The 12808-nt window shown below is 34.1% G+C and overlaps 1 protein-coding gene across 4 annotated transcripts in view; it reads right to left on the reverse strand.

The window, feature by feature from the left end:
- LOC140040729 (WD repeat, SAM and U-box domain-containing protein 1-like) overlaps positions 1–12808 on the reverse strand; it is a 183710-nt gene that overhangs the window by 129440 nt on the left and 41462 nt on the right. For all 4 annotated transcript variants that reach the window (XM_072086879.1, XM_072086881.1, XM_072086878.1 and 1 more), the window contains exon 3: positions 1868–2067. In XM_072086879.1, coding sequence (XP_071942980.1) covers positions 1868–2067 — 200 coding nt within the window. The remainder of the gene's footprint in view (positions 1–1867; positions 2068–12808) is intronic.

A 12808-nucleotide genomic window follows, 5' to 3' on the forward strand; every position in this document is an offset into this window, starting at 1 on the left:
GCGGATAACCTAACTCGTCCGTAGTGACGAGTTCAAATCTAGTTCTATTTTATATCACTGTGCTCCACTGGTGCTAAATTTGGTCCACTGAACCAGTTACCATAGTACTATTTCTATTTCGGATGTAAATAAAGGCATAAATGGCGCTCCATAGAATTAGAGAATGCTCAATCGTCGAAATGACGCTCTGAATATACCTCCTTATACACCGAAATATACGGTATTTGCATTAGCAATATCCTATCATATACTATAAATAATTAAAGACTCTGAAAAAATCAATCAGTCAATATATCTTTTAAAAATCAATTATCTTTATTTAAATCAATGCATATACCTATAATTCGTCATAGTGACGAATTAAATTTAGTTCATTTTTCTTTTTATGTACTAATGTAATTTGTAACTAGCAATTTGGCCTCTGGCCGGGAGATGTTATATTTAGATATGTGATGTGATGTGATGAGATGTTTTTAATTAAATTGAATTGAATAAAATAGATATGTCTTTATTATTATTATATAACAATGGTGACTTATGACATTATACGCAGCTCGACGTGCAGTGATACCGGTTATTGTATTTGCTATTTACCGGGAGTCGTCATCGCAATATAGCTCATCATCGCATGCTTTGTTTACAACCCTTTGGAAAAAACGACGAACACGTTAGTACATGTTTAGAGTACTAACAATCATAAACTATCGTATTCGAGTCTGTTTTGATCGTTTATCCTGATTAAAAAACGATCACAGACTTTACACCCTCTAACCACCGCGGTAATTGGTTTAACGAACGAACGAGTGGCATTAATCCAATTAATTTCCACGCGATATACATAAACAATAGAGTATCAGAAAAAAGGAGGAGCTAAACTGAAAGGCGATCTCTGGTGGTGGTGCTTGTGGTGTGTGTGCGCGTTACGTTTTGTGTGATCGTGTTCGAAATTAAACTGCAGTTTTTTCTTAAAATCGTTGGGGAAAATTTTGGCCTCGCAGGCCGGCTATCCCTGCTAAGGAACAGAGGATACAGTGATGCTGTCGGTGAGATGCGAGTGTAGATGTTCTTCTGGAGAAGTGGCTGTGAGGTGTGTGTTCTGTGAAATGGCTGTGAGGTGTGTTCTTCTGAACCTTGGGGGTATATTGGCTTCGGTTCATTAGCAAATGTCATTACGTTGTCTCAGAGGTTACTGATTGGTCCTAAGTTGATCCAGGGGTGTTTAAGTGGGAGTGATTGATCTTATCTGGGGAGGTTACAATGATGAATTGGCCCTGTCGAATCTATGCTTAAAACTGTCAATATCTAATTGTTTTACGATGGGAACGGTTAGAGAGGTCAAATAGACTGTTTACTTTTATGATTTAATTATGAACTAAATGGTTAATTTCTCCACTGGTCTTTCTGGGCCAAGTTCGTAAACTTAGTTGAATTCTAATACAAAGGTTGATTTCTTAATTATAAATGTATATCATTACATTACATTTTATAATAATTTATGAATAAAGGATGAATAAATGAGGAAATAATTTATGTAGGAAATGTTCTCACTCCTCCAAATCAATCATTATGGTATTAATGTCAAGTTCTCCTTTATGCTCTAATTATTTCAAAAAGAATATCCATCGGTGCGAGAAATCTGTTTGTGGAAATAATATTCCATTCTTCTATGAATTTTTTAGGCTGTCAATTTACAGTTTTCTTGACAGAATAACAAAAAGAAAATTGTTACTTTTTACTAGAAATTCTGTAGTTTAAAAAGAAATCTTAAATCTTGAAGAAAAAAATTATCTTTGAAATAATTCTGTCTACAGAGATTTTTTTTCTTAGAAGAAATTGCTGTTAATACTTATATGATCATATTACTTACTTGTTGAAGCAAATGTGGGTGAAATAGCAATACATCCTAAGGTAAAGTCATGACAATTTGGATCATAGAACAGACATGTTGAATTCTTACTACATGTATTCCAAATACGTAGATCTCCATTAGCTGAGCCTGACACAACAAAGTCAGAGTCTGGTGTAAAAGAACAAGCAGTAACAACATTTACATGGCCATCCAATGATCTAAAACATAAATGTAGAAAGACAAATTAATAACATTTGCCGGTCTCCTCTTCTGACAGCATTATCGTTGATATCGTGAATAATAAAGGAATTAATAAAATAATCAAAAAGATGAACTACAACTCATAAGCCACTACAACTCATAAGCCAGTGTTATTTTTTCAATCATGAGGCATCAACACAAAAAGTAGACCCTAGTCGAAATTAGATGATGCGCTCGGACACAAACATTTTAGTTGTATTTTTTGCTGATATTTAGTGGAAATTTGTGTGTGTGTGTTTTTGTTAATTTACATTTTTTTGTATTTCATGGTTTTTTATATTTTGCAATTGTTTGTGTGTGAGGTTTCGTATCTTTTTTGATAGTTTTGTAATTACGTTGTGGTCTAGTCTAAAAATATACAATATATTAACAAAAATGGGCGAGTCCCTGAGAGGTCCGCCCGATCGGCCATCTCACTTCTAACAAATCATTGCATATGTGTGGTAGCCACTTTCCTCCTTGATCTCTGTTCATGTTATTTTCAGTTTTTCTAATTATAATTGCTTTTTGCCATCCTCTTTTGTTGATGTTTCCCTCTTTCTTTAACACTTTTGCCTTCTAATTAGGTGTATGGTTTTCCTTTGTAGCATGGTCTTGCAGATTTATGTGTGATGTTTGATTGTAACATTCTGCTTGACCTTGATTATCCCTTTCATGTGATGTTAACTACCAGTTTCTCCTATGTATATTAGATTACAATTCATACAGGGTACACCATATACTAACTCCACTACAGTACTGGTCAGAGGACTTTCTACATTCCCGCTCGTGTTTTTCTGCTGTTTTTCTAGAGTGTTTGTGGAGCGTTTCTGGAGTGTTTATCGAGGGATCGAGCGATCGAGCGCTGACCTCGACCAGCGAACCATGAACGTTTTACCACAACAATAGAAATCAATCATACGTACATAATATATGAGCCCTTTTTATCTTTAGATTACCGACTTTGTTTATCTTCAACAAATAATACAAAGTATACAGTAAAATATACGTTTAAAATTCACATGAACAGCTTTAAAATCATGGTAAAATTCATATCTTCAAATTCCGAGTCAACAACACCGAGATGATAGCTAGACTATCGCTCGCTCACTTCTCTCGCATAGACGCGCATCTACGATCTTTGTTATGTTGGTGGTCATCAACCCTAGATTTACGAAACTTTGGGCGATGTGACGTCACGCAGCAAGCACATGGTTTTCTCATCAGCTCTCGCACTGCGAATATGACAAAATTGTTTCTGTTGATACAAAAACGATCGTTTTGATGCAGTTTATTTATTTTGTTTATTTATACTGTTCATTAGATATACATAATAATTATATCGGTGACGATTACATACAGTACATAGGCTATGCTACGGTAATTAATTGAAAATAAATGTAATTTCTTAACGTATGATTTTATTTTTCTTTCTGCACAACGTTGTTGCGGCACCACGGCTGCAGACCATGTGTTTACTGACTGAACTATGAGATCAATCACATGGTTCAATTAACAGTGGAAGAGTACAGTGTAGTAAATGGGGTAATGTTTGAATATGCGAAAAATCAATTTCTAATCAACTTTCTACGCGTTTCATGTCATTTTGAGCATATCAAAAATTCGCACACACGCATATTTTTTTACGCTCACATGCGCACGTAGCGTTAAAAACATACTTTTTCGCATGATTTATGTTTTTCAAGCCTTCTAGTATTTAACCAACTTTTAAACAATTTCGACTTAAAATTACGTCATACAAGCACGTGGAATTAGATAATTTGCTCGCATTTTTCAATTCAATTCAATTTCTTTATTGCTGCAAATGCCATCAAGGGCTAATATCCGCTTAAACATACTACATCCTACAAACAAATACATATTTACATTAAAAATTTAAACACAAACAAATTATAGTCATTACTACTGTAGTAGTTATTATTTTTTTAATTATTGTAATTATTGTTATTATGATTATTGTTATTGTTATTATAATAATTAAAATAAGTGAAATAAATTATAGGTTACATCTTAAGGGCAGTTTTAATGTCAAGCACAGAAGAGGAAGACACGTTAAGATGACAAGATTGAGCGAGTGAGAGTGAGTGAGGTAGAGTAGAGTGAAGAAAATGAGTAGTTTGTCCTTTAAAGGGAGGATGAGAAGAGTGTCGATTATGGCGAAGGACCATAGACATAGTACAAACAGGGGGGAAGTGAAGATGTAAAGTGGGGGAACAAAGTAGGTATATTCTACGGAAGTCAAAATTTAAAATTTTACATTTATTAGGAGCGAAGGTTAAACCATTGTTGAGGGACCAGGATTGTAAATAAGATGCTAAAATGGGCAATTGATCAAAAGAAGGGTCTTTAAAAGAACTTAATATAATGAGATCATCAGCATACAGAGAGAAATGACAAGAAAAGCTGCTAACAATGTCATTAATAAAACATAAAAATAGGGTAGGGCCAAGCTTACTACCTTAAATAACACCACTATTGATCGGCAATTTACTTGTTTGTTTTATTTGTTTGTTTGTTTTATCTTTATACTGGGGTTAATTCGAAAATAATGACCTAACTTAAATAAAAGCAAATCATGTGGAACAGAGTCAAAGGCACAGCGAAGGTCAAGGGAAAAAAAGCGAGAACATAGCTTTTCGTCACTAAATTTAAACAAAAGATGAAGAATGACGTTAAGAGAATCAGATGTAGAGCGTTTAGAACGAAAACCAAACTGAAAGTTTAAGGTTTAAGTGATCACATAAGATACTTTCAAGGAGCTTACAAAAAAGAAGTAACAGACACAGACCGATAATTAAAAAAATTTGATTTATCAAGGGATTTGTGAACAGGGTGAACTATAGCCTCTTTCCACTCAGGGAGTAAACAGGAAGATTTAAGAAAATAGTAAAGAATTTTGCAAGAAAAGTGACTTACTTACTTAAAGAATCTGGGCCAAGTTCAAAAATTTTTGAAAATTATGCCTTTTTTGAACATTCATAGATTCTAAACTACATGGCGAACTTTTTTTAAATTGCGTATTCTGGAAGTTGATGAGTTGTAGATATCGAATCATGCATCAATATGACTAACCGTACATTGTGACGTCATCGTATGGCTACTCGAATATAAAATAGAGGATTTTTGTCTCTTTCGTCATAGCTCATCACTTTTAATAGAGCGCATCTCCACTTATCCGTATTCCATTTTCCTACATTTTTTTATATTGTCTAGGTCAATCAATTATCTTTCGCATGAATTTCTAAAATTGTGATGATGATGATGTCTTTGGGTATTTATTTTTACCTATTCTGTATGTAGTACGTATACAGTATATAGTGTATAACTGTATATACTTAGACGTGACACAAAATAGAGAGCACAATAAAATGGATACACCATACAGCGAAAGGACAGAAATAGACATGGTGGAGGAGTATGCTTACCGTATTGCTCCTAATAAACGCCCCCGGGGCGTTGCATTTTTTAAAAAGGGGGGCGTTTGTTATGGGTGAAATGTAAAAATCATAATAGGCCTAGAAGGGCCTAGGCCTAGAGCCTATATAAGTGGCCTAGGCCTACACTTTTGTTTTCCTTTAGGTACCCTTTCGAGTTTTTCTTTATTTTGAGTCCACTCTCTAACCCATTTTCGATCAACATTGGCCGCATGTTTTCCTCTCTTCCGCTAACTTCACTACCTTCAGTTTAAACCGACTGAATAAGATTGTCTTCGTTTAGCTTGTTGTAGCTCCATTTTAAATGTAATTCATTGACATCCGCCCTCAACTTGATGAAAAGTTGAAAACAACTTGAGAGGTCTTCATGAACCAGACGCCTTGTATCAATTTTGTGTTGTGTGAATAAAAATGCGATTGTCTGATCCCCGTTGTTTTCCTGGGTTTTAAAGAATAGCAATGTATGTTGTCACGAATTTAAAAAAACAGTGTCCTACACGCGTGAATTAGGTGTAGGCCTACATGTTTGTAGCGTACATCGTTATAACAGTCGCTGAAAAATGTGGGCTGAAAACCAATTCTAAATGTGAGAATCCTCTGTTTATATAGATTGGGCACTAAGGTGTGTTAATTAGAAAATGAACAAAAAATGAAGGGGGGGGGGGCGTTTATTATTAGGAACAATAAGGTATAATGTGAAAGAGGACTTTGCATTTAATTGTAGAAACGATGTATCTGATGATACCGAAGCTGTGCTGGTTGATATTCTCCTTCCAAAAACTAAACCTATCACTATCGGAAGTATTTACAGACCTCCTAAGGATGGTAAATTCTTGGAAAAATTTAATTAATTAATTTTTTGAAACACGCAAATGGCCTAATTCATGCTCTAAATTGATCAAAACTTAATTTTGAGCTTTTTAAATTTTTAACGCGCGATTTCACGCGCATGACCCTACGTGTGCGCGCGTTTTTATTTGTTAATATTTTTACCCTTGACCTAAAGTTTACGTGTAGTGAATTTCATTAATATGTGATAATGAATTATGGAGATATGATTGATAATGTGATTTTACAAAATGGCATATAAATGACGTCACGGATGAGTGATCACGCTGAAAAGCTTATTAGGATTAAGTTATATTATTTGAAAGATATTATGAAATTTTGGTAATCATTGACATTAAACTTTTTGAGATAATTGTTACACAAAATAGTGTACAGAAACAATAACATTAAAGATTTGATACAATAACAATAGGTGATCATTTAAATTTTTATTGCAATTTTTAACATGTCGACGATTTTAAAATGAAACGTGAAGCTACGCTCGCGCTAACCGCTCGCCAATTCGCCAATGGCGACTGGAGTCTCCATTTGGCGAAAATAATTATTGCCTCGTTCGCCAAATTGGCGAAAATACATTTCCAAGCCTAGGCCTAGCCTGGTCGGCGTGACTTCTTATGGGAGCGAGAATTCGCCACACTTCGGTACTTTCTGACTCGGGTAAACTTTTTACCACAACAGCATTTTATGTGACGACGTCACGATCGCCGTGTTAATTGTTTTAGTTCTGTTTAAACATGCGCAGAGCGTGCCTCGATGACGTTTTAATGACACACAGTTAATGTGATTGGTTCGTGGCCGGCCGTCGTCGACGTGATGATGAGCGAATAAAAGGGGAAGTCCCTATTCTTCGACGTAGAAAATGAACTTCGAGAAGAAAATGTAAACAGAAACATGTGGACGAATACTTCCGTAAACGAGGCTGTTCTGTTATTTAAAAAGGGGAATTTTAAATTTAACAAAGTAATTACCTCAATAGTATAATGTTAACATGTTTAATTTTATTTCCCTTTCGATTATTCTAACCGAAAGTTGCGCTTTAAATTGAATAGCTAAGAAACAGCGTATACTGCAACGGCAACCATGGCCAAAGCGCGTTTCGGCCGCCTACATAGAATGGGTTACGGCCGCTGCATAGCAAATTCAAAGCTTCTTAAATTTCTGCGGTACATTTCTTGTTTTATATAATAGATTGATAAATATTCCAATTATTAAATAATTTAATAAATCGGTAAAATTGACGTTTCGAAATATTCCATGATGAGAGGTGACATTTTTCGACATGCCTCGTGTGCGGCGAAGACTAGTTCAGAAAATGGAACAGTCCACTGCGGGGGTTATCCAATCATTAATTAACGCGCTAATACATGCATACCATGCACATTGCCTGGGCGACGGTAATTTAGTAATAAGCGAAGAACTGAATGGAAAATGGTAAACACTGATATTTATGGTAGGGATTATTTTTTTCAGGGGTTGGTCTTGTTGGCCTCTTCGCACGAGGTCCACGCAAAGTCAAATAAAACGATGTGTTTTATCAAACAGAAATATAAATTAGCTTCAATTAGCCAGATTTTGATAATTAGAAAGACTCAAAAATTCAATTTTTATCGTTAAAATTGACATTTGAGGCGGATGTATATAATAATAATAACCGATTTACATATCAAAATAAAGAGTATTTAAAGCCTGATAACATGCAACAAAAATTACTCCACCACCTATTATGAACCTCGTGCGATCGGGTGCGAAAATGGGTAGGTGTTTTCCAAAGTTATTTTTAGCGCGCGGATTTCGGCTCGCCGGCTTTTGTACCTCATTTTTAACTCGCGTTTTCTATTAAAATATTTAATAAACATAGATTATAAATATATAAAAATAATCCATTAAACAAGATCTTTCCAGGCATATAATTTTTATTCGCATGGGTACATAAGAAATAGTATATTTTTAACTTCAAAGACACGTCACTTTTTGAAATTTCACGAACGTGTTAAAATCCCGGTAACAAAAATCAGGTTCATTGGGTAACCTAATAATAATATAAATGTAAAAGAAATAAAATATAAAAAAAATACATGCATTATTTATTTAATAAACATTTTTTTCAAATTTTTATGGTTTTTTAAATTTGGCTAAAGGATTTTCAATTTGGCTAATGTATTTCAAAACCTTTCGCCATTTTGGCGAACGAAAATTTGACCTTAGCGCGAGCGTAGTGAAGGTAGCAATTTCGGAAGGAAATTATTTCAGCAACAACATATTAACGTGTAGAAGAAATTTGAATACGTGAAATATTGATGCGCGCTCTTTTAAATGTAATGGATTATGACGCAAACGATGAAAATACGACTTTTTTTATTTAACTGGCCATATGATGACGTCAAAACATCCGATTGGCAAAATGTTCACATGATTTCCTATCTACAATCCATTAGCTTCCAGAAAACGTTTTAATCGTGATTATCACATTTCATTCTTACGAGCTATATCAGATTAAAATTTACTGTAAAGATGAAATTAAAGACCCACGTAATTTAAATTTTTAGGCATGATAATGACATAACAATTAAAATACAGTAGTTTTAACTCGTGTAAAAGATAGTTGATTAACCTAGAAAATATCAAAATCGGGGTGAAAATGGAAAACGAATAAGTCGAGATGCGCTCTATTAAATGTGATGAGCTATGACGAAAGATACAAAAATCCTAAATTTTATATTCGCGTGGCCATACGATGATTTCACAATATACGGTTAGCCAAATGTATACATGATTCGATATCTACAACTTATCAACTTCCAGAATATGTCATTCACAAAAAGTTGATCGTGTAGTTTAGAAATTACAACTGTTTAAAAAAAGGCATAATTTTGACGAATTTGTGAACTTTTTCATCAAAAACGCGCACAAATTGTCCAATTCGACGTGCTCGTATGATGTAACTTTAAGTCGAAATTGTTTTAAAAGTTTGTAAAATTACTAGAAAAGGCTGGAAAAACATAAATCACGCGACAAAAATATGTTTTTAATGCTACGTGCGCACCGCACACGTAAAAAGTTGCGCGCACGTGGGAATTTTTGACATGCTTAAAATGACATGAAACGCGTAGAAAGTTGATTAGAAATTGATTTTTCGCATCCTTAAATTTTAAACGCGCATGCGCGCGTAACTTCGTGTAAAGCATGCAATTTTTTTTGCACAAAAACATAGCGCATTAAGATATAAATTAAACTTTTGATAAGTTTCAAATTAAAATGTTATATGGTTTTCGATCTATATCAAATACGCGAAATTCATAAAATCGCGCGTAAGTCACGTTGCGTAATTCTGACTTCATTCAAAAATAGGAGGTGCACAAGTTCACGTAAATGCCCACATGTTGACAAAGTTATAAAATGTTATGTTTACACGTTTTTGAGATACGCGACCCACAAAAATGACAGAAAGAAAGAAGAACTAGACATGAAACTCGTCACTTTGACGAGTTAGCTATCCGCTCGACAAACGCCACATGCACGTCATACGTTGGTGGAATGTTGCACACAGAAAAAGATTATGGCATTATGACCTGAACTGAAGAATATGATATGTTGTTAGTGCTAAATTCTGTCTATTTTGTGTCATGTAGTATATACATTTTAAAGTACACAGTATAATCTGTATACACGTAATTTAAATGTTTAGGCATGATGATGTCATAAAAAATAAATATTTTTAACTCATGCATAAGATAGTTGATTGACCTAGACAATATTAAAATCTCGGAGAAAAAGGAATACAGATAACCGTGATGCGCTCCATTTAATGTGATGAGCAATAACGAAAGAGACAAAAATCCTATATTTTACATTCGTGTGGCCATACGATGACGTCGCAATGTCCGGTTAACCATATTGATTAATGATCCGATATCTACAACTCATCACCTTCCAGAATATGTAAGTAAAAAAAAAGTTTACCTCGTAGTTTAGAATCTATGATTGTTTAAAAAAAGGCATAATTTTGACAAATTTTTGAATTGTTTCATTAAAAACACGAACAAATTGTACAATTCGACGTGCTCGTATGACGTAATTTTAAGTCTAAATTGTTTTAAAATTTGATAAAATTACTATAAAAGGCTGAAAAAACATAATTCACGCAAAAAATATGTTTTTAGCGCTACGTGCGGACCACGTCAATGTCATGATCAGCGTAGAAAGTTGATTAGAAATTAATTTTACGCATTTTAAATTTTAAATGCGCGTGCACGCGTAACTTCGTGTAAAACATGCCATTTTTAGTGCACAAAAAGTTAGCGCAAGATATAAATTAAACTTTTGCTAAGTTTCAATTTAAATTGTTATATGGTTTTCAATCTATGTTAAATACGCGAAATTCATAAAATTGCGCGTAAGTCACGTTGCGCATTTCTGAGGTCATTCACAATAGGAGGTGCACAACTTCACGTGAATGCCCATATGTTGACAAAGTTATGAAATGTTATGTTTACACGTTTTTGAGATACGCGAGACACAAAAATAGAAAAATGCGCGTGCAACGTCTTGTAAAACATGCCATTTTTAATCCACAAAAAGTTTGCCCTAGATATGACTTAAATTTTTACAAAGTGTCAAAAAACAATTATGCTTGGTTTTTAATCTATGATCAATCATTAAAAATCATAAAATTGCGCGTAAGTCACGTTGCGCAACTCTGACGTCATTCAAAAATAGGAGGTGCACAACTTCACGTAAATGTCCATATGATGACAAAGTTATGAAATGTTATGTGTACAAGTTTTTGAGATACGCGAGACACAAAAATGGAGGAGAAAGAAAGAAGAATAATACTAGACATGAAACTCGTCACTTTGACGAGTTAGTTATCCGCTCGACAAACGCCACGTGCACGTCATACGTTGGAATGTTGCACACGGAAAAAGATTATGGCATTATGACCTGAACTGAAGAATATCATATGCTGTTAGTGCTGAATTCTGTCAATTTTGTGTCATATAGTATATACAGTGCAAACGGTATAATCTGTATACATGTTACATACAGTGTAGAATAGGTGACATTAGGCGACGGTATCAAAATGAAACACTAAGATAGCAATTTCGGAAGGACATTATCTCAGCAACCATATATTAACGTGTAGAAGAAATTTGAATACGTAAAATATAGATGCGCGCCCTTTTAAATGTGATGAACTATTACGCAAAATATGAAAATACGCCTTTTTTTTATTCAACTGGCCATATGATGACGTCACAACATCCGATTGGCAAAATGTTTACATGAATTCGTATCTACAATCCCATAGCTTCCAGAAAACGTTTTAATCATGATTATCACTTTTTATTCTGATGAGCTATAACAGATTGAAATTTAAATTGAAAATTGTTTTCAACGCTACGTTCGCACCATGCGCGTAAAAAAATGCGCGCGCGTGGGAATTTTTTACATGCTTAAAATTACATGAAACGCGTAGAAAGTTGATTAGAAATTGATTTTTCGCATTTTGAAATTTTAAACGCGCGTGCGCGCGTAACTTCGTGTAAAACATGCCATTTTTTCCCTATAGTCAGTTAGCGCAAGATATAACTTAAACTTTTTGTCAAGTTTCATATTAAATTGTTATATGGTTTTCGATCTATGTTAAATACGCGAAATTCGTAAAAACGCGCGTAAGTCATGTTGCGCAACTCTGACGTCATTCAAAATAGGAGGTGCACAATTTCACATAAATGCCCACATGTTGACAAAGTTATGAAATGTTATGTTTACACGTTTTTGAGTTACGCGTGACACAAAAATGACAGAAAGAAAGAAGAATACAGAAAAACTAGATTTGAACTCGTCACTTTGACGAGTTCGGGTTATCCGCGCAAAGGCAACATGCACATACTTTAAACTATATGAACTTCGACAAATATTATGCCATCCTATGACATGAATTAAACATGTTTACAGTGCTGAATTGTACCTATTATGTAGCATACAGCATGTTATAGAATACACTGTTATATGTTATATACAGTGTAGTATAGACGAAATTACGAGACCATCTTTTCAATCCAATTAATAACACGATGATGTCATCAAATTGACATATAAAGAAAACTATTTTAGAAGATAATTATCCAAATAATTACATTAATACAAATTTGAAGAATTTTGGGCACGTAAAAGTGACATGCGCTCTCGTTTAAACGCAATGAACTTTTACGCAAAGGATGAAAATACGACTTTTTTTATTCAACTGGCCATATGATGACGTCACAACATCTGGTTGGCAAAATATTTACATGAATTCGTATCTACAATTCAATGACTTCCAGAAAACGTTTAAATCATGATTATCACTTTTTATTCTGACGAGATATAACAGATTAAAATTTACTGTAAAGATGAAAATAAGTGACCCACG

Source organism: Antedon mediterranea, chromosome 2 (assembly GCF_964355755.1).
Source record: "Antedon mediterranea chromosome 2, ecAntMedi1.1, whole genome shotgun sequence".
Lineage (NCBI taxonomy): Eukaryota > Metazoa > Echinodermata > Crinoidea > Comatulida > Antedonidae > Antedon > Antedon mediterranea.